Genomic DNA, 23,231 nt, shown 5'->3' with positions numbered 1-23,231 from the left:
TTTCATTATTGCTATAGTATGATTAAATATTGAGAGTATTGCTTTTCCAATTGTTCTAGCGCAGTATTTAATGAGTGCAATTAAATGGAAAAATTGCCTTTTTAACTGATGATAGTCTATTAGTGTCTCTGTCTGTTCAGGAAAGAAAAGAAGTGAATTATTAGAATGACAAATGAGTCAAAGTTACCACAGTGATGGAGAGGTGCGATTCCCCTCCACATAATCTTCAATTAGTGATCTTTGTAAGAGGATGTTTTTCAAAAGGGTAATAGAGAAGTAATGAGATCAGAAGGAGGTCAAACCCAGCCTTCTTCGTTTGGCAGTTTGATTAATTTATTTCTCCTTCTTGCAGATTGCTGTAAGGGGCTTTTGTCACCCAGTGTTTTTCATGGGACTCTGGCTGAAGTGACTGCTTCTATTAGCCTTTTGTGTATCAAAGAATGTTCATCCACTTGGAACTGAAGGTTTCTGAAATGGTTCAGATTTGATCATTTAGTACAGGCGCTCATGGGTGGTTCTGAAAAGGAATTTTTTTTGGAAGAAACAATCCTTGATGCTTCCATGTGCATCGTTTTGAAGAAGGAGCAAACGGCTGGCCGTATGGCTTGCATGCAATGCAGCTTCTATCTTTTTGAGGTGCATTACATATAAGGCAAAGGAAAGAGTGACCTGAGAAAATGAAGTTGCAGTGGAGGAGCTTCTCCCACAGTGCACTAATAAACTTTGTGCTTGACACACACAGTGTTTTATACTTTAGGCATTATTTCCTGGCATTTTCTTTCTTACTCCTGTAGTTTTCCTTCTGAGTGATGAGCTCCGAATTTCATAATGGTAGTCTTTAAACTGTGTGGCTGTAGCTCCATGCAACTTAAGTCTACCTGTAGCCTCTGCTATGTATGCAGTGTTACATCCGTGTTCAATTTATTCTCTAGTAGTAATTCACCTCCTTTTAAACATTCAAAATAATTTTTCTACAGATCTTAAATGCCAGTAGCATTTGTCAGCGTTTTGCTCAGCTTTACTTCTGTGTGCACCAATCAACTTCTCTCTGCTGGGTTTCGATTTGGATGTGAAGTCAGTATTTTAATGCAAAGCAACGTGACAGTAGAGGTGCAGTAGATTTTAATTTAATATGACATTGTCTTACGTGGATGTGTGACAGCAACAGTTTGATATCCAAAAATGAGCTATGTCTGTATTATCTCAGTTTATGCCCAAGATACTCTTGCAACTTTTATTATTGGTTATGCTGTAAGTTTTCTTACTCTCTCCTACATCTTTGTAACAGTCATTGAACAGACACTCAGAATAATCTCTTGAACATTTTTTGACAATTAAAAAAATATACTATGGATTAAAGGGACAGAAGATGATTTTATGCTACTGCTGATGTATTACCTTTTTTTGCTTCAGTTCTACACAGGCTTCTGAGTGATAAGTTTACTAGACCAGCTCTTCAAATCAGCAGAATAAAATAATATTTGGGTAGTGTTATTGTAGTGTGTGTCCTGAAATATTCACCTGCATTCATCACTGCCCTTTGAGTTATGCCAGCAATGAATATGGCCTGTTTCCTATGCCTCAGTAGGTGCACTGCAGTAAGCATATGGCAGTCTTTGATCTAGGAGGAAACATGACTGTCTTTTGTATGATGAGTGTAATAACATAGCATTTGTGTCTTGACTTAGTAAAATTTACATGTCTGTGAACTGTACAATTCAGCGAGTTAGACAAGGCAAGTTTGGCTTCAGTTAACACTTCTGCTTTGTCCACATATCTGGAATTCAGCTCTCAGGAACGGCTCATCTGCCCAGGACACTTCATCTGGCCCTATCATGTTTTTAGTGGATTATTTTCAACTTCTTTTGCTTCTGATTATTTTCCAGCGTGCCTCAAGCTGTGTGTGTTAAGAAGAAATGTGACTCTTCTCCAAACATAAGCCCAGACCCAGTTACAGCATTGTTTATGATGCGCAGAATGAAATGTGGAGTCTATCTGTATTGTATATATACAGTGCAGATATTGCAGATAAAAAGTCTAAGTACCAAAGGATCTCATGATTGCAATGTTTATAATTGCAGTACACAGGGATAAGAAGATTTTGTGAATTTCTCCTGTTCTTTTGGATGCTGTCCTTTTGGGGGAGAATTTCTACGTATGCATTTATATGTGAACACGTCTCATCAAACTTCTCTCAGAGAACATAAAAAGTAAAATTAGTTTTTTTTGTACGATGGAGTGGTGTGCATGTTCTTATTTTCAATATATGGTAAAGTAAGCTTTCAATTTTAGTTTTTAACAGTATCCTATAATATAAATAATCTAGTCTTTTCTTCTGCAGACTGTTTAATTCAGACAGGTTGAAGTTGCCTCCAAAGATTGGCGTCAAATTGAGGAAACCATTCATGTAGTAAATAAGATAATTTGTTTCCTCCCAAAAAGATTAAAATATAGATTTTTTTTTTTTTTTTACTCTGTATGATTTAACACATAGAGTACCTGCATCTCTGTGATTCTAAATGTGTTTAGGAATTAACTGCTTCTACATTGAACTGCTTCTTAAATTTCTGCATTGCATCTTTTTACCTGAATTTTCTGAATTTTAATTAATAAGTTGAATAAAACTATTTCCAAGGTATTAATGAACATTTGTGTAATTTCAAAATGTGTTGGGAAACTGATGCTCATCATTAAAGCTGAGCCATTAAAAACAGCTGAAGTGCTTCAATTTGAGAATTATTATATATAAAAAAAATCAAGAAAAATGTTTTGAATTCTGTTTTCTGTGCCATCTTGAAGTCAAGACTACGCATTTCTGTGCTTCTCATTTTTGTGTCTTTATAAAACCTTGTTATTGTTATCCTAATCTTCAGTGAGTCAGAAATATGAACACACAGGTAAAATGCGTGTAAATGAAAAAGGCAAATTCTTAATACGTAAGTAGTTCTTCTCCAGCTTGCAGTAAGAGCTGCTTATCCTTAGTCTTGGATAATAGCACCCAGCTTTGCACCCTTAATTTACTTATGCAATTTTCTGTTCTGTGTGTGTTCCGATTTGTAATACTGATAGAAGGATTTGGTAGTTTCTGTGGGTTTTGTTTACTTAGAAAAAAAATAAATAAAAGTAGCAGTTATCTGCTGCACGTTTGACTCTTATTGCAATGCGTTCTGCATGGGAGAACCCAGCTCGTATGACAGTAGGTAATGGTGGAGACTTCCTTGAGAAACAGTGTTTTGTAGCTGAGAATTTACTTTACCAGACAGTGTTATTGTGCTCTTTGTTGTAGTTTCTGTGGAGATAAATAAGAGGTATTACTTTTGGAGGGCTTACATAGTTGTTCAGACCATCTGCCCATGATTGCCCATACATACGAATTTCTGAGTGCTTTTCAGCCTTCAGTATCGGCACTTCTAAAATAGGTCTGTGAGCAGAAAATTGCACTGCAGAAGTATGAAAGTAATTGTTTTAAATAAAGCCATACATCAGGAGAAGGTTTTCCTGAGACTCACAGAAGATGGAGTGACAATTGGATTACAGTCTTGGCTGTTATTTTTCGCCACGTATTGACTTTGATTCGCACTCCTCTGGCAAATCCTCTTAAGTTCTGCAAAATCAGTATTTCTGAGCACGGTGCCTCAAATCACGTCTCAGCTCTTACACAGTTAATTTTTCCAAATTTTCTCCAAGTCTTATGAAACACTAAACACTTTCATACTTTGCTTTATATTACACCGATAGTTTTCAGTGACAAAGCCACTTAGACTCAGTGAGTGTTACCATATGTTTTTGAAAGGTAAAACAGAACATTATCATCTTTTTAATAGGAACGCTCCATGATTCATAGGTGGTGTGTATTTCATGCACTTTGCAGCTGCCTTTGAGCAAGAAGGTAAGTGGAAAGTAAATCCATGTGTACTTTAGACAGTAAAAAGGCATTACTTTGTTTCATCATATATAAACATGTAGATTTGATTCGCTCTTTACTCATGCTGTAAAAAGAAAGTTTTAAAGTGTTTAGGCATACCTGGAAATGTAAATGCACTAGCCTAATGTAATGCTGGAGAAAAATTAAGACAAATGATACTGCATCCGTGCCACAAACTGCAGCTTGTACAAAATTCACTTTAGTTATTATACTGTGAATACGTGTGCTAAACCTCCTCTGTGTATGCACAATTTATGTTGAATGCAACATGAATCATTTTAATAGACCAAGCAAAAAGTCCCCAAAGTCAATTTTCAAATTATGAACCTTGGAACAGAATATAACAACAATGAACAACAAATAGTTCAGATTTTATTCTGAACTACAAATGAACCATTAAAGGCACAGGGTACTCATTCAGAAAAACATGTCCTCCTTATCACTGCAGCAGCTGAAAAACATAACAGGAATATTTCCTAAAGGTCAGCTCTGAATTTTCTGTCTTTCTGTACCTTATTAAGAGGGACGTTTGTTAAAGCCATTGCCCTGAGGATTTTAACATTGTTTTGAGACTTGGCTCTGTTAGGTTTCTCCTCTGATGTGCCATGTAACCTTGAGACGTTGTTCTGTACAACAGCTTTTGTCCTCATCCTTAGGTGGGGTGTTTTCTTAGTTTATTTTGGGGAAGTGCTGTCTGTTTGTACAGTGCAGGACACAGTGAAGACCTGATTGTAGCTAAGGGCCTTAACACTTCAAAATTCGGGATTCCATTCACAATTACTGCTTAAGGATGGCTTGGCTGCAGCTGGTCATTTCAAAAAGTAGATCTCCAACAACTTCCTCTTAAACTCTGGGAGAACTTGGAATACCTAAGCACAATTTTTTTTTGCAGAGAAATTTCCCTGGTAACTTTTATACTTGATTTTGTCCATCTTTGTAATTGCCTAAGTCCGGGTATTGCTGCATACGTAAACTTCTGGGTGCTATGTATTGGCTGTGCTCTGTTCAGCTGAGCCTTACTTGGTGATAACTCTGCGATATTGTTTACTGGGTAGAGAATCTTGTGAAATGTTGCAAGGAGATAATATATTTGTTTTCAATCCTAATGGTTCACAGAGGTCCCCACTACTCTCTTTTTGAAACTTACAAGAATTTGATGTAGTGTCTTCTGTTTTACAGGATTGAGAGTTCTGAGCAGAAGGTAACTATATTTGAGGGAACCCTCTACCTATTCCTATACTTCAAGCATCTGTTTCACCATTCTTGAGGAGAGATTGAAGGTTGCACTACTTAAGATCAGGGATTCCAGGCTTGGATTATTTTATGCAAGAAGCATAAAAATATATAGCTGTAGAAGATTACAGAGGGCCCTCACTTACCCAAGTGATAGTGTACAAGTACCTTCAAGGCTGTACTTTTTATGAGGGCCATGGGTGCAAGCTAAATGCTCTTACTGAGAGAATCTTAAATTGGCAGCCTGTAGCACTTCCATGAATTTTGCATGGGCAAGATAGTGGAAAGACTGTGGCATCTGAGAAGGGCAACTGACATTCCTATTTTTCTGGCCTGCCTGTTCTGTGAAGTGTAAGGATGTTTGTCCAGTTTTAGTTCTATATGATTACACTTTTCAAACACAGTGAGGTACACTGTCCAAAGAACAGGCAGAGAAATTATGTAATTAGTGTGTTTCACTGGGCTGAACAGAAGACTCAGCCAGGTGCAGAGGAGATTGGATGGTATTTATGAATGAATGTCATTATTTTGACAGGATGATGAATTAACATTTCTAGCTTTGGAGCCAGAGTTTGAGAAGTTTCATGTGGTCTGGTCAGTGCGTGGGGCTGCAGCTTGTAGCTGCTTTGAAACAACATGGTGTAGCTTGGGAGCAACCTGCGATGTGAGGCAGAAAAGTGGTCTGCTAAAAATTAGTCCATTACTTTCACTGTCATCCTTCTGCTCATGACATAATGATATTTCTGGTTGGATTTTAAATCTGAGAATTATCTGCTATTTAAAGCAAACAATTCAACTTCCTTAAAAGGAAAGATGAAGTTTTCAGTGTACTTTGGTTGATGTTAATTCTAATGGGTGCTGAGTACACTAATAAGCTGTTCAAAAGTTATGGGGGTCTGATATGCCCGTCTGTTTATAAATGCAAATAGTTACTTGCTTATGACTGCTAATGTGCTGGGTTGAGTTAGGGAAGTTAAGAACTGGATCTGTAGTAGTATCATGCCCTCATGCCCTTTTATAGTGCTGGCAGACAATGGGTGGAACTGTAGTTTTAGGTGTACCACCATCCAGGAATTTAGGAACAAAGCAAGAAAGTTAAAACCTTCAGAAAATTCTCATGCAACTTTGTACACAGCTTTGAAAAATAACTCAGGTTTTATCTCATCTGCTTGTGGTTGTTTTTTGTTTTTTTTTAGAGGTCCAGTGCCACGGTATATGAGATGTTTTTAAAGTCAATTGAAACCAAATGCTTGCAAGTGCTGAAGCCATGTAAAGGGTTGGAGTACATATGCTTGTTGCTTCATCTACTTCACTGGCTTTTTTTCATTGCTGGATAATTTCCCTTATTAAATAATCCATGGATGTAGTTGATTAGAGGAATTATGTTTTTTAAACAAAATTCAATACTTCTGAAACTTTTTCATTTTCCTTTAACTTGTCTCTGTCCTAAAATTGCCTACTTAATCAAAGTCTTATAAATACAAACCTTCTCTGCCTTGTGTTGCCATATCCCTTTCAGAACAGCCTAAGAGAATTAGTGAGTCATGCCTGGAAGTTCTGTGTTATTCCTTGTGAATTTTGCTGTGTTCTTGAACTGGTCAAATTTGCTCTCCAGATTAGAAAAGGCAGAATAAAGTAAAAGGAAAAAAATTTAGATATTGTGCTGAATGATTCTATGGGAAGGGAGAAAAGGATTATTTTCACTTAAGTTTGTCAATCATGTAGTTGAAACTGGCAGTAGTCATGGGCTTTTTCAAGCTCCTGTGTATGATAATGTCACTCAGAAGTTCACAGCCATTGTGTATCTCTGGGAGTTCCAAAAACTTTCGCTATGAAACTTTTACCTGGAAATAGTACAAGGACAACAGAATTCTGTGAACTAGTGGGCATAGGAAATGTGAGTTTTGTATGAGAACCTGCATAGTTCTGACTGCTGCTGTGACCCAAAGCAAGTGGTTGAATAGTTGCTGCTGGAGACTCAACTTCCTGCTCACATTTATTTTAAGTATTTTAGTCTGGACTATTTATGAAATTGGTTTGATAGATTGTCCGCATTTGATGCAACAATTTGTCAGGAATCTTTGCTGTGTTTATTCTTTTCTCATTTATTATCCCCTGGGACACTTTCAAATGACTGAAGAGCAGTCCGAGTAAGTGAGAAATCCATTCCTCAAAAGCTGCTTATTTTTCTCCTTCCTCTTTGTCTTTTTCTGTGTGTAATATTTTGCTAAAATTTAATCTGAAAGCTGGAATCGTTTTCTCTCTAAGCAAAAATGGGACTTTAAAAAATATAAATAAATCCATTATATCATTTCCTTGCAAGTCAGAACATGAATTTTATGCAGTTAAACAAGTTTCCCATCTACTAATCCAGTAAGCTCTAAACTGAACCAACCATGTATTTCGAGTCAGAAAATATCTTGGGCGACTTTAGGATTTTCCTGTTTGACACCTTAACTTGAATTTGTGTTACTAATTGTGTGTCGGTTGCCCACAAAGGTCAAAGTGAGCAAGATAATTACAGTATTGAATTGTGCACTCTACTGAAATATGAGACACAACCTCAGCATCAAAAAACATAAAATTCAGTCTGGTAAAGAAGCAGTATGGACAAGCAGTCTTTAGACTGTAGCTGAAACCAAACCAGCAGCAAGACCAGAGGAAGATCCCTGTGATTTTGTGTAGACTATGGTCATTCTGCTCTCAGCTGCGTGAGATCCACACTGACTGCTGGAGAGATAAGGAAATATTACTACAAAAAGCAATAGAAAAAAATCATAAATTCTCCCTTTTTATTGTAGTCTATGGCATTTAAAAACCTTTGGAAATTAGGTGTATGTATGGAAATACATTATTTACATTTAATCAGAGTGATAGTTATTTCAATATAATACCAAAAAACTCCTTTATTTCTCAGTATCATGTATTTTCTTCATTTTGTGGTATATTATATGGATTTTTGGTGTAACTACACTTTTAGATCTCATTGAATATAATTTGTGTTGTCTTATAGAAAATTTGTTTCATAATTCATTAATTATTTACTACTACTTGACCTTACAGTACATTAAAAAAAATTCCATTCCATAACTAATTTCAATTCTACAGTTAAATCAATCACTTTCCACATCTTTTATATTATTTAAAACGTGAATGATGAAATTTTCTTCATTTCTCTGGAGTTACTGAGAACTCTGAAACATGAGCATGTAGGGAATATGCAGGGTGTCCCCTGCAGACCTGGGCAAACTGCTAATTGTACTGCAAATTGCACAGAAATGTTTGTAAAGAAAAGACCTGCTCCTTTTGGTAAGTGGAACTGCTGGCTGATGACAGTCAAAAAGACAGTCTGGGGCTGTTTAAAAAACAAACAAATATTTTCTAATAATCTACTTTATGGGATTTTTTTCTTGTGTATGTGAGTAATAGATTATAAATTACTACGTAGCCTTTAATTGATACTTCCTCTCCACTTCATCTCCATCTCTACTACCTGATGCCAAAATGGGTTATGCCAACAATACTAAAGAGCAGGTTAGACTTGTCCAGGCTTTAAAGCTGGTGAAAAGTCTGACAATTGGATAGCTGGATAGTTCACAGCTGATATCTGTGTATCCTGTACTGTGTGGCTAAGGTGATGTGTCATATTTATATTTACAGTTCAAAACCAATGTAATGTTTTGTTGTAATAGGACTTGATAATAGTTCTGTTGTGTGTAATAGGAAGTAGTCCACAGTAAACAGGAAAATGATGAGAGTCATGTTAATGATAATGAGCTACATTTGCGTAGTGCTTCAAGAGTAATTTTTAAAAGTATGTGAGTTGATAAAAGGAATGAAGAAATCAGGAATGCACTTGATATTTGGAGGATTTTTTTTTTTCCTGAAAAGCCACAGTGGAAGTATTATCGTAAATCAGGGTCTTGAAATGATATTTTAAACAATAGAAATGTGTTTGTTTGAAACAAATGATATCAGTACCTCAGCCTGCACCAGCACAGAAAATCCTTGCAAAAATAATAATAATAATAATAATAATAAGAGTAAAAATCCTCATTCTTATTGTTAATTCCTTTTTCTTGGTTTTGCCCGCATCTGTGTCTCTATGTTTTATTTGGACAGATTATCAACATGATATTGTTTGGTTTTTTTTTTTCCCTTAATGTTTTGGTAGTTAAAAGTCACAGTACTATGTGTGTTCAACTTAGCATATTGCATACTACGCAGACTCTTGGAAGCATAACATTTAATTGTATTAACCAAAAACCATTCCAGCCATTCGTGTATATGAAGATGAGATGTAACTGGCAGTATTGAATTTTCCTTAAATGACAATATCTTTTTGAATGTAGACTTTTCCTGATGCACAGACATAGTTAGGACAAATTATGAGTGTATTATATTATCATATAAGGAAGTGCAGTTATCTTCCTTGAAATATACAGTACAGTGTATGGATGGTGTTTGGGAAAATAATAAAATGAAAAGTATAATGCTATTTTCCTGAGCCACATTTGCTAAATGCAGACTTCTGCAAGGTCAGCAGTTATCCTGGAGTTGAGCAGAAATGTCTTCAGTGGCTTTAACTTTACCAGTGCCCTTGATGAGGTGCAGAGTTGTCAGTACTCTCGTAAAATTCTTCAGTGATGGCTTCTTCTGTTCTCTTTATTTCCTTAAGTGAACATCTGTCTAATTGTTCACCTCCATTGCTTTACTGCTTTCCTCATGCTTTCTCTGTTTCCAGACAATAAACTTTATTTTCTTCATAAGAATTCAGTCTACGCAAGGGTATTAGGCAGCTTGTTTGCACCTTTTAATTTCTGGAAGTTTTCCAGAAGGGCTTTTTGCCGTAGTTCCAATGGGTTCATCAGTGAATCATGTAACATAATGCAGCATTGTGTTTGGGTTTTTATCCGTTACCTTCTGTTTATAAACATCTGCTTGGAAATTTTCTTTTTGATTTTTTTTTTAATATGTTTTACATTTTTGCATGTGGCATATGGGTAAGATATACAGTAGCTGCTATTTTTTCAGGTGTTCAGGTAGGTACAGCCAGTATTTACCTTGAAATTTGGGAAAAGCCTAAGCTATTAGCTGAAAAAGCTAGTGAATTAGAATATATTCGAATTATTTAATGATATCTGACAATATCTATGAAATTGGGATTAATTCAGCAACTGAGTGACTAAGGGCAGCTAAATTGTAGAAAGGGTCTAAAAGTCGTTATGTCCAGCAGGAGAGCACTACTCACAGGCTTATCATGCTGGTTATCTTCAGTTCTTTGTGTTTCAGTTTTGCTTCTTTTCTTACAGGGAATGGCAATAAGAAGTATTTTCTTTATACCTTGCTTCTTCCTCCCTCCCTCTGAGCTACGAAACATTCATCTCAATTTTGTGTGCTTATTCTTCAGGTAGATATTTTTGGTTAATATTAGTGTTTTACTTTGCTTTTCTTGCTGCTTTACTTGCTGCAGTGGCAGCAATTCCTTCTTTTGGGTATACAAATCATGTAACAGTGTAATTCTAAGGTACAGTCTTCATCCGTGTAACAATCTGATTCACTGGCAATTTGTATGTAGGAAATTATATAAGAAAAGTGTAATGGTAGGTGCGCATAGACTGTCCCAGCATATTGCTGAACGTGTCCTTTTGTTATCTATAGATCAAAACTTTATTTAAAAAGACATACTTTGTAGAAGAAAATTTCAGCTGCTCACATTTGCAGCGCTTAAGAATGAGGCACTATTTTGGATTTCATCCACATTGATGCCAAAGCTCTTTTTGACTTTCTTAGTTAGTAGAACTATGTGACCTGGGCTCATGACCCCTTCTGTCTGTGCTGGATGCATCTGTAAAATACGTGGCCTGGACTTTGAGCTCTGATTTTTTAGGTATCCCTGGGGTTTTAATGAAGGCTTTACATTGTTGATCACAAGCAGAATGACACAATCCCTGAGATGGGCCACATTTTCAATGAATTTTAATTCCAGTCCATTTGTTCACGTTTTCTCTGTCGTATAATCTTTATTTCTTTAGAAAGAAAGTATTTAAAAACCCAGCAACTTCCCTTGTGTGTCATCAGAAACCAAGTGGCATAATGCTGCGTTTCCGTATTCCAGTACTGTTCAAATATGCTTGATATTTTCTTGTGCATTCAGAAACACTTCATATATTTCATCAAAGTCTATATTGTGAATATTGAGTTTGTATTGAGAACCTGATCCTGCCAACCCTTATTTGTACAAGAAATCATTACTAATGCGATTCAGTCCTTTTATTTCACTTTCTAAAATTACGCAGATAGCAATGTGACCTGGGATGGTTTCATTTTGTGTCTGTCTCTTAGCCAGGAGATGTGAACAGTTGTGGAAGCAGAAGGAGGAATTTGTATCTGCATTTATTTCTTTGAGGATAGAGTCCCGTAAGATGTCTATATTATCTTGTTCAGAGCTAGGAGATTATATGCCATGAACTGCAGATTAAAAAGTTTTTTTTTTTCTTCCCGTTTCCATGTTTGTCTAAGTATTTCTACTGATGTTGAAGCACCTTGGAATTGGTATTAAAGTAGTAATGACTTTTAAGAATACCTGTATTTGTACTTTTCCAGTATTAAGTGTGTGTGCTTGTGTGTGTTTGAACTGTTCCCTGAGTCCATAGGCAGGATTTGAGGTACTTCCTAACAGCTGCAGTGCGTTTGTAAGCCTGCAGACGTCACCATCCTGCCAATTAATTGTGCCGCACTGACTGTTCCTAGAGAGCCCCTTGCCCGTGTTTAAAATATGTTGCTTCCATCTCGCAATTATCGCACTTTGCTCTTAATCTGAAGCAATTTCTTCAGATTTATTTTAAAGTTGTTGCTTCGTTTTCAGCGTTCCACTAAAAGAAATACTAAACTTTCCTTCTAGCTTATATAAGCCACAGCCTTAGTCTTTAATTGTTAGTTATTGTTGTTGCAATACAGATTTATGAACTATTTACTTTGTGTCATGTAACATACCATTTTTAAGCAACAATTTTCAATCTGAACATAGCTTCCAGGAGGGCAAGCTGCCCAGAACATCAGTGATCTCACAGTTATTACTTTGTGTCATATATAATCTTGTTTTTTCCTGCAACAAATAAATCTTTGGGCCTCCCTGCAAAAAACATTTGTGGTTACAGTATAATAAAAATAAACCGTTTGTCGTGACTACAGCTGACATTTATCAGCCTATTTGTGGGTGCTCTTTCTCTCTCTGTATAATACGGAACATAATTTGTCACTTTGTAAATACATTCCAGCCTAAATCCCTGCCGGCATCTGTTAGTGTTTGAAGGATTAATGCACTGCGCAGTGCATGTCTGCACTTTCCGGCAAGAACGTAGCTTATGATTATGGATCATGAGAGAACAGGGGAAAAGGGTTCATTTCGTATTTACTTAAACATTGTTGCCCTTTTGACCATCACGCTTTTCTCGACTTGCTTGGCATCTGTGGTAAGGACGCTAACGTTTTCTGTGTGTGCAAAACCTAAATGAGAAATCCTGTTGTAAGTTTTATACAACCCTGTACGTGCAGCTGTACATATAAGATAGCACGTCTTTAATGCTGTGGATGATTAACAGCAACAACAACCTCAATCTGAGCACTCTTTTAGAGGAAAACAGTCTGTGGCTTCTAAATTATCCCAATGCTGTTTGCCTTGTTGCTGTTTTTGACAGTGTGTTCTGCTATCACTTCAAATCTTTCAGAATGAAAAGAATTGGAAGCATTTGAATAGGAGGTTCTCCACAGTCCAGATCCTGTTTCACGTTCCCAGGCTCCCTCTATTATTCTGTAAACAAGAATATATGTTTATTAGAACAGTAAACCATACACATGTAATATATTGCCAAGATTACTTGAGATTCCCCAAGATGAATTTAAATGAGCTTTACAGGAATGGGGTTTGGAGATGGAAAGAAATGATCTATATCCAGGGAAAGAAAAAAATCCAGCTAAAAGTAGGCTTCCAAGGAAATACCAACAGTTTGTGTACATTAAGAGCTAGACAAATCCCTACTGCCAAAACCCATGGTAGATTTTTTTTTAATGCATGTACTTTCTTGTTACTGAAGCAGATGCACGCTGCGTGCAATGGAACCACGCGTATCCAAAAAAAATCAGGGACATTTGGAGCCTGCAAATTGAAGCATTCTGAAATTGTAGTCTAGTAATTTCTGTATGTTTTTTTTTCTTCTGTATAGTTAAGGAATAAATAATTTTTGAAATGGCTCTTGGAGACTGACTTCAGTTACACTTTATAAGCATGATTTAGGGTTGTAGTTTATTTCTGTAAAGATATCTGAATTTCTTTTTGAGATTAACACTTTTTACCTTTATAATTGTCATTGGTACATATCGAATTTGCAGAGATGCTGATCTAAGTGTTAGCTAATGTAAAGATTGTGAAATAACAAAACATTGCTCATAGTAGAGGTATTTATTACTAAAGACTAATAAATATTAAAACCTGGAAAAAAGTTGCGTGGCTACAAAGAAGTAGATGGGTGTATTTTGCATTTCTCTTTATATAGACATGCAGTTCATAAATTTTGGGGAATTAAAATGACCTATTGCATGACTAAGAAAGCACTTCCACGTCCAACTCAAATTACAAATTATAGCTAGGGAGTTCTGTAATATAGCTGCATTTAGGACATAAAACTTAAATTATAGGTAAATCAAGTGTTTGGATGAAGGAAAAATATCACTACTTTGTTTCTGTGTGGGGACCAAATGCTGTGTTGGTGTATGGCATTCACAAAAACTGAACTCCTTCATATCAGGTCTCCCTTACTACTCTTCCATCTCTCTCGTCTTTGGTGTTTAAATTGTTCATTTGATGCCTTTATTTTCAATCTCTAGGAGGACCATGACTTCCTTATTGCTTTTATAACCAAATTGAGATTAAATCTCCGATTCAGAAGTTTGTTCTAGGCTATCATGTTAGGGAACTGCCGTTTCAGCTGAAAGACGTGCATTTGTAGTCCAGTCCTATCACAGCTTGATGGTTTCATGTCTTTCCGAAGGGGCCTCTTACTGTTATAACTTGTAGAAGATGCCAATAAGGCAAACTTTTCTCTGCCAAAACATCCATAAATGTTCAGGAGAAGGGGTGAGGAAAAGGCAAATAATCATAATAATTCATTCTTCATGTTAAAAGAGGTCCATAGATGATCAGTAAGCTGTCTAGTATGTATCTTCGGGTCACTCTTCTAGCACAGAGATTCATTTGTCCCATTCAGATCCATGAGAAGGAATTGTGTAGCATTCAAAGCACACAGCATTATCAATATCAAGCAGGCATTACATAAATACAGTTTTGCATGAAGTACCAAATGTTGGATACACTAGGGACAATAATATTTACAGTCCTAATCCTGAGTGAAAGCTTTTCTCCCTATAATGTTCCTCGATAAATACTGCATGGCACTGGCTATTGGCTGTCATAAGCTGTGTGTCAAATTGCCAGACGTGTTTCTGAAACATCCTCTATTTTGCCCTTAGCATTGAAATGGGGGTTTATTTTGGCATTGCTTGTCAGGTGGTAAGTTTTGGTTCTTTGTTTACTTCATGTATTTTAAGATAAATATTTTTCTTGAAGACTTTTTATTTCTCACACTGCATAAAAGAATTATTTGCAGAACAAGGCAATCATCAAGATTATCAAACTCTTTTTTTTTAAACCAGTTTCTTGTATTTTCAGTCCCTCGAAGGCAGATATTTTTAGTTGTTCTATGTATTCAGCTTTAAGTTCATTGCTTTTAAATGCCTCGGATATGTACATGATACCTTTTGAGAGTAAAATTATGCAGTAAATTATCCAGTGTCCACTCTGTTACGTTTTAAGTAGGCCCTCGCCAAATGACTTGTATTTACATGAGATACAGGGGCTACAGCATATTTATTAAGACTCTTCAACTCTGTAAGAAACTGGAGCAGTCAGAAGTAATGGTGTCTGCTGAAAGATTCTTTATCATGTGAATTTACTTTTAGTCATCTATTATTTATTTCAGCTATTTTATATGCCATTATAATAAATATTATGACAGAGAAAGCTTTTATGCTTCAACTTATTGTACTGCTCTTCACTTCCTTGCAATCCTTCAGGAAAATGTAGCTATGCTTTACCTATATTTAACGTAAATCATCACTTACATTTGAATGAAAAATTCACTATGAAAAAGAGCTCCTTCTTCAATACCAAGACACAAATGCACAATCATGTTTACTGCCAAGCTACTCTACCATGCAGTGTTCATTTTTAAACAGTTTTTAAGCTGTAAAGTGAGTACATTGCATATAGTGAAATTGCTTGCTTTCTGGATGTTTTCACTTTCTTGTTAGTTTCTGCCTCAATAAGCATTTTTCTAGCGTGAGTGCAAAATATAGCCAATTGCACATAAGTATTTTTAATATTTTTGCTTCAATGGGGAGCAACTTGCATACAAAACTAAATACAGTGTTTTCTGGTGTTATTTCTATCCAGAGCAATGAAACTTATCTGGAAATATTGATAAAATGCTTTCAGATCTTAGCATATAACCATCAAATACGAGATAAAATTCTTACTTTGCATTTTTCAAAATGTTCCAGTGTTGTTGGAGGGGGCCTTGTTAGGAGCTAGAGAATGATGTGTCTTTGGCTGCTTCTTCAAAGACACGACGCTGGTGCCTACATCTTGTTAGCCTTGAGCCGCTCTTTGGGCTGCACGAAATGCAAGTCCCCCCCAGAGCCCCTTCTCACTCAAAGAGCGCAACCACGTTTCTGTTGTGTGTGTTCTCCTTTTGGCTGATTTGCAGAATTGGTGTGGGTCTGGTGCGAGGGTAGCTTAGGTGCTGTCAGGGTGTTTCTCTTGGGAATCTACTGCAAGGGCAGCAGCTCGTTTGGCACAGGCTGTAGATGGGCACTGTGTAGTAATGGTCTGTGAGCTGGAAGTGAGCTACCTAAATTATTCTACACCCGTTCTGTTGTTTAATTGTCCCTTAGATGGTGTAATAGAAGTGAAAGAAGTAGAAGGAGGTTTGATGTATTTTATCAACTTAATTTAAAAAATTCTAGAGGTTGCTGTCTTAGTGTGTTGAGTATTATGATGTCAGTTCTAAGCTTGACTGTCTTTTGTATTTGGGAAAGTGACAAGTCCATTTAAGACTTCACAACATAAAACGAGGCATAATTCGGTACTGAAAATATGTGGAGTAAAATGGTGAGAGACATCAGCATAATAAAATTATGACACATTAGATCAGGATTTGCAGCATACCATTAGCAATCAGTTCTGACTGTGGATTACAATTACGGTTTTCATGCCTTTTAGAAATCTCTTTTCTTTTTTATTATCTTTTTTAATAAAAATTGTATGTTTTCTGTTTTAATAAATGCTGTGATATCTGCTGCCTAGGCATACAGAGAAAGAGGGAAGATATTAAAGATAAAGCTGTAAAAGAAACGAGCAAAAAAAAACAAACATAAAAACCCCAATCAAACAAATAAAAAAAGCCCCACAACCAAAATCCTCGTTCCTGTCACTGATTGGAATTATTCTGACATTATTAGTGATTTAGCTTTCAAGTATCTTGCTTTATTCATAGATTTCTTTATTTCTTTTAATATTATTTTTTTCAATTGTAACATAAAAGCAAGTAGAAAAATCAGGAATGAAAGTGTGTTGAAACTAAAGGCTTAGTGTTTCTGTCCTTTAGGAGGAGCTGTGAGAAGTGCTTGAATCTGAGTTTGCAAGGAAGAATCTGAAGCAGGAAAGTTGAGAAACTTGCCTAAGCCCACAGGTCTTTCCCCAGTTGCTGTTTGGGAAAATACTCAGAACAGCCTGGCCCTCTGCATGCTGTCACAAACTTCAGTGGCACATTCTGCTGAGAGTGCTGTGGACTTCACATGCTCAATTTTCTTCTGTGAGGCAAATAGAGCAGTTGAGTGTCTTCTGTGCTTCACACACACCTATTCAAAGGAACTACAGTCTGTTAGCATTTTTTTTTTTTTTTTTTTTTGTAAAGCAAAAGCAGGGGGAATACTGAAAAAAAATATTTTGCCATTTTTCTGCTACCTATTCAATGGGAAAAGTTAATGAAGCCATCCTTACCCTAAAAAAATGTATATTTTTAGATCATTTTTAATATAGTTTCTTAAATTTCTTAACAAGAAAATAGTAACTAGCAGCTTGTGGTATGGTCTACTGAACTGCTTGATTTTTAAAAAAATAAATTTATTACCCCTCTTATGCCCCTGTATTTATAGCATTCTTGTTCTTTTCTCTTTGCAAGAGGCAGGAGAATTTTTCAACTGAGAGAAGCAGAAATAAAATAAACCCAACTCTGTACACTACTTATCTATTAAGTAAACAGCTTTAGACTGCAAAGTTGAAGAGATTTTTCTGCAGCTCTATTGTGTAACACAGGACAGCACTGACTTTCTTTTTCAAACAGGAGTAAACATTTACCAAGTGGGGCCAAATGAATTCCGGTGCCCTAATGACATGTGTCTTGTGGGGGTGCAAAGAATCTTCTTAGGAAAGTTGCATTTAGCACCTTCGTACTCCCATTGATGGATACTTCCTAATGCTGAACTGTCAAAATTTGTCTATATTTATTTTGCTGTTTTATTAGGTCTGGCAGTAGGACAAAAGGAATTTGAGTGACATTCTGTTTAAAGCCAACCTGCAAGGTAATTGCAGCAGGCAGAATGGGTGCTAACAAAATAAATAAATAAAAACAGCAACAACAACAAAAACAAAAAGCACCAGATGCAATGAAACTCAGGGATCAGGTGAATTGCTTGAACTTTGGATACAATGAGATTGCTCTTCCAGGCTTCGTTTTGTGCTGGAAGGCCTACCACTGCCTTTGTATACCTCCAAAAGTGCTTGTTGTGTTATTCTGTGGCCAGAGTAGATCTCATTGCATCATGCTTGTATCAAATCTACTGCCTCTCCACTCAAATGCTTTGCTTCTATAGGGCCACTGTTCTCATCGTTTTTTCACTCTTCTATATTATTATTTTTCACTCTCTTATAGCAGTGCTAACATTCTGTCTGAACTATGACTGTATACATAGGAATAGATAGCATTGACATTGAATGAAGTATCCCTCTAATTTCTTCTCTGCTGACTGAGATAAGCAAATTGGACTGAAGACTGGAGAGGAATACAGGGCCCTTGCCAGCTTCCTTTAGGTGCCAAAGCGTTCACTGATCCTAAAAATGAGGGCAAGAACAAATGCACACGTGCATTATTCGTTAGGGGATCTATGCAAACTGCATGTCATGGTGCTTCATAGAGGATGTCTTATAGTAGAACATTTGAGGAAGAACTAAAGACAATGGTTGGGTGGAAGCTCTTTCAAAATTGTGGCTTCTGAGAGCCATAGTCTTGGGCTGGCTTCCCCCTTCACCGGTTGCAGTAGAAATAGACTTTGTGTCGCTTTTGTTCTGAGATTTCGAAAGGAATGAGGACAGGGATCTTGAAATAGAAAATATTAGTTGTTGTTTGGCTGATGCCTAAGGTTAGCACCTTCAGGTTAACCTGTCATTTTGCAGGATTGTATGTCCTCTTCCTGATGTTGCTTTAAGATCGTAAGCTATTTGTTTAGAAAATATTTTACCCTGCTAAACTCTTACTGAGTGAAAAACTATGTAGGTGGATAGATTGTTTTCTACAATTATGTGTCTCCTGCTATAAGTAACAGATTGTTGTAGGTTAATATACAAGGTTGAATTTAGCTGGTTTTATGGAGCATTTTTGAAATATGTGTATTTCGATTGGCTTAGTTAAAATGCACGCATTAAGAATAATGCTTACTGTACCTTTTATTTCATGACTTGCTTAGAAGTTTCACCAGCTAAAGGGAAAGAAAAAACGTACCAGATTAACCTTAAAACTACCTCATGTCAATTCATTGCATTACTTAAAGCTGTGCACTATATGGTCTTTAGCAGAACCACAATAAAATTACTATTGTTGGCACTGAATGTTGTGCTCGTCCATTCCTGTTGATGATTTGTTTTCACTTTGGGGTTGTAATGTTGAACAAGAGACTCAGTCTTGTTTTGTGATACATTTGCTATAATATGATACTGTGAACTAAACTTGCTGTTATTTGTCTTTTATTTATTTTATTTTTTCTTGTTCCAGCATAAAGCCAAGGTAGAAGCGATGACCTTAGACCTTGCTTCTCTTCGCAGTGTGCAGAACTTTGCTGAAGCATTCAAATCCAAGAATATGTAAGTACTCAGAAGATTACATTTAATAATTTCTTGTTATTTATCAGCTGAGCAAAATTGGCAGAACACCATAGCTGGACTGATCAGAAATTACAGTATGTAAATGAGACTCTTTGTTTTCATCCTAGAAAATAATCACAGATCTCAATATTCAGTGTGTGGCCATATCTTAAACCTAAAGGAGGGCATCGATAATTCTCTAGCTATTGAGAAAGGCCAAAGATTAACTGTATAAAAAACAGATCAGGGAAGTTTTATCCACTTTGCTGTGGTTTGAAAGTTTGTGGATGAATAGTTAGCACACTCATTGTCTTGCTTTCTTGTCTAACCTTCTGTATCCTTATTTTTAAAGCATTTTCAAAAAATGGTCCTTGGAGCCAAACAGCTCAGTTTCACAGACCTGTATCTGAAATAGCCTATGACAAATTGAAAATAAAAAAATAAAAAAATAAAATAAAGCTGGTGGTAATAACAGAGCCTAACAAGAGGGCAGTTTGTTTATTCAGGTTGAATTCCAAACAGTTGGCTTGCTTTAGCTTGAATGTAAATCTTTAAATAAATGATCTCAATTTTTATAAGTGCCACCTCTTTACAACAAATTCAGCACTTTGTGCTTTTATCCAGATTTTCCAAATTATGTGAGCTATTCTAACTTCTCTTTTCTCTGCAAATATTTTTATAGTGCATGCACATCTTAATGTATACAGTGCATACAATTCTTATTTCTTAATTCTCTTTTGAAGAGAATATGGTTTCTTAGAATGTTTTGAAAATATATATTAAAAAAAATGTATTAGACAAAATGGAATGGTTTTTCACTTTTTAATTACTACTAAAGCTAAATCACAGACCACATTTTTGGACTCACAGGTCCCTTAGATTCAAAGAATCATCAAAACCAAGTTCTAACACAAACTTGTTCACTGCCAAAATACTTTGTAACAGTGTTTTTGTGCAGATGTGTATAGCATCTTCATGCCTGCAAATTTTTTGTGAAATACAAAGACAAAGCCTTGCAGTATTGAATCTTTAATACTAACTCAGTTTCATAACATGTTTTAATTTAGAACAGAAAGATTAGAAAGAAATTTACTTTAATTTCTTTATGCTTTAAGTATGCTACATTTATTTTAAAACAGGATGTGGTACTATGAAAAGTTAAAACCACCCTTCCTTTGAATGCGGTTCTTAACTTGGTTTGTGCATTGCCAATCATATCGTACGGTCATACCATTATTTGGTATGCATGTTATAAATCCTTGGAAGTGAATGTTCTTAAATGCAATTTTGCTGTAGAAATTAGAAAATGAAAAGATTCAGAATCAGTAAAACCTGTTTGACTTCTGTTAGCGTGCATTGTTTTACCAGTGCTTAGCTATGTTGCCCCCGATCGTGGTTATTAATGTTTTGCTCTCGTTTTATTCTGCAGCATTTTAGTCACAGACAACAGGCTGTGTCTTGCCCTTCAGATATTTCTGTCTAGAATCTGTGCTCAGATGCGTGTGTGTCTGGTGGAGCTGCTCTGAGCGTTATTGAAAAGTCAAAGGCCCTGCAACTATTGAGAAGCTTGTGGGTTTAGGCAAAAATGAATTTCCAGCTATATTTTGTTTAAACTTTGAGACTGGATGGAAACCAGACTCTTGCCCTGCCTGTCGCAGTGGGTTTTCTGTCTGATATGGATACACAAGAGTTACCTGGCAAGCATCTCTGCAGGCAGGAGAGTGGACTGGAAGACCTACTAGGTTTTTCAGGCTCTGTTTTTTTTTGTGATATGACTGTATCTAGATATGGTCAGAAAAGCAATTATGTGGCAATAGCATCTTATTACTGCAATGCCAGCCCTATGTGTTTTCCAGCACTAATGTGCACTAACTACTTTTGTCTCTGTTTTGCAGTCATGTCCAGAGGCCTTTGTCAGATCAGTGATTCCTTTGCATTAGTAGCTTTTTGAGCAATTGAAGAAAACCTTACAGGCTTCAGTGTCAAGCTGAATGAATCTTGTACTTTATGCTTTGGCAAGTCCATAAGCTGGTAGCTTAACATTCATAAGGCTTTGGTATCTCTGCTTTCATGAACCTGAGTGAGAGGATGTACTGTGATACACTCACAGTTTTACATAGCAGCTGTAAATCTTGTTTACAGACATAGGAGATATTGGATAAGTATAGAGTTTTTCTCACAAAATCCTCCTCCAAATTCTTTAGCAATAAAGTAGTAGAAAAAGCAAGTTGTTTTTTTTTGTTTTCTGAAGGATATAATCATTTGAGTTCTGAGTTTTATAGTTCTTGGTTTCTTGGGCAAAGCTACAGTGGTTTTTAAAGTGTGAAGGACAAATTGTATATGAACACACGCACATGGTTTTCTCTGTAAATGTTTATATTTTCATTTCTCTCAGCACACTGTGTAAAGAGGCCTTTATTATTCAGTAGTGAACTTCTTACACTTCTAGGTGCAGACAGTTTTCTTGTTTGCATAGTTTCTCTAGTCTGGTATTGCTTTCTGGGACACTGGTATTCTATAGAAACTGTTGGTCTTGTGACATCTGACCTAATAGATGAAAGTGTTAAAAACAGAGAATAGATTTGCTTGTCTTTTTAGATTCTGCTCTCCTGGAACATTTTATGGCTCTGGATATTATATCCTGTCATCAGATAGAAGGATGTACTCGTAGCCACATCACAGCCGGGGAATGGGTTCTTCCTTGGCTGATAGCTGTTGGAAGAGAGTCTTGGAGGACTGTGTTTCACAGATCTTTTCCTGAATAAGAAAGCTAAAGTGGAACTACTTCAGATAAAAGTATCCCTAAATTTCTACTGCTTAACAGATCAAAACTTCTTTTAGATGGATTGAGGATTGCAAGGGTTAGAGGAAAAAATGCTGAACTAGTAAAACCAGGAGAAAAAGCTGCTTTCTTGAATGTGTTTGAGAATCAAAGAGATCTTGAAAACTACATGAAGAATGGAGAAAAACATCATCCTCTGCTCAGCAGGGGCTGGCTGCATGAAATAACAAATAGTGCAACAGAGGAAGCATTGAGAAAAACATAAGTAGTAAATGGGAGGAAAGAGTTACTCTGGAAGGGAACTTTTAATACAATTTGGAGTAGTACGTAAGAGCTAAGATAAAAGTAAAAATCAGATGATTAATCTTAGAAGCACGAAAACTCAAAGAGATTTGAAAGGAACCTTGTATTCCCTTTTGGATTTATTAGGTGTTGCAGCCTTGTCCACAGATAAAATTTGAGCTTAGAGTGTATAAACACTGGTAAATTATGCTGTATTCATATAAATATACTCCAGAAAATCCTTTGGCCTCATGGAAGAAAATAGTTTTTTGTTTAGAAAATAGTTTTTTGTTTTCCACTATTTATACTCTTCAGTTGATACAGCTTCTTTTTTCTGAGACTTTTCTTTATCCACGTAGTCTCAAATGAAACTTTGGGATAAAAGTCTATCCTAGGTCTTGCAGTTCTGTGATTGAAGCTGAATGCAAGCTTACCTTACCAGAACAGCGCTTTCCAGTTTTAATTTCTCTTTCAGTTGAAAAGATTCTGTGGGAAGAACAAGGTAAATATAATAATTGCAGTTCAATCTCCCAAAGTCTTCTGACAAAATATGACAATATTGCTGATCTGTCTCTTATTTCATCATGGGACTGCAGGACTGCAGCACAACCTGAACATGATGTGACTTAGGAGTGAAATGGTAGGCTAACCTGACTGCCAGGTAGGGCCAAAGAGTTTGCAAAACAAATTGTTTAGAGAAAGCATTCATTATGGCACAGTAATGGTTACAAATTTTAGGTTCTCTCGATGTTTTG

General features: G+C 36.2%; 1 protein-coding gene across 1 annotated transcript in view; it reads left to right on the top strand.

The window, feature by feature from the left end:
* WWOX (WW domain containing oxidoreductase) overlaps window positions 1–23,231 on the top strand; it is a gene marked incomplete at both ends in the record, with an annotated part of 468,452 nt that overhangs the window by 79,259 nt on the left and 365,962 nt on the right. Inside the window, one exon of the mRNA XM_079541391.1 lies at window positions 19,324–19,412. Coding sequence (XP_079397517.1) covers window positions 19,324–19,412 — 89 coding nt within the window. The remainder of the gene's footprint in view (window positions 1–19,323; window positions 19,413–23,231) is intronic.

This window comes from Tetrao urogallus (assembly GCF_951394365.1).
Source record: "Tetrao urogallus genome assembly, chromosome: 12".
Lineage (NCBI taxonomy): Eukaryota > Metazoa > Chordata > Aves > Galliformes > Phasianidae > Tetrao > Tetrao urogallus.
The sequence above is the reverse complement of the archived record's forward strand: the minus strand, read 5'-3'. Positions and strand labels throughout refer to the sequence as shown.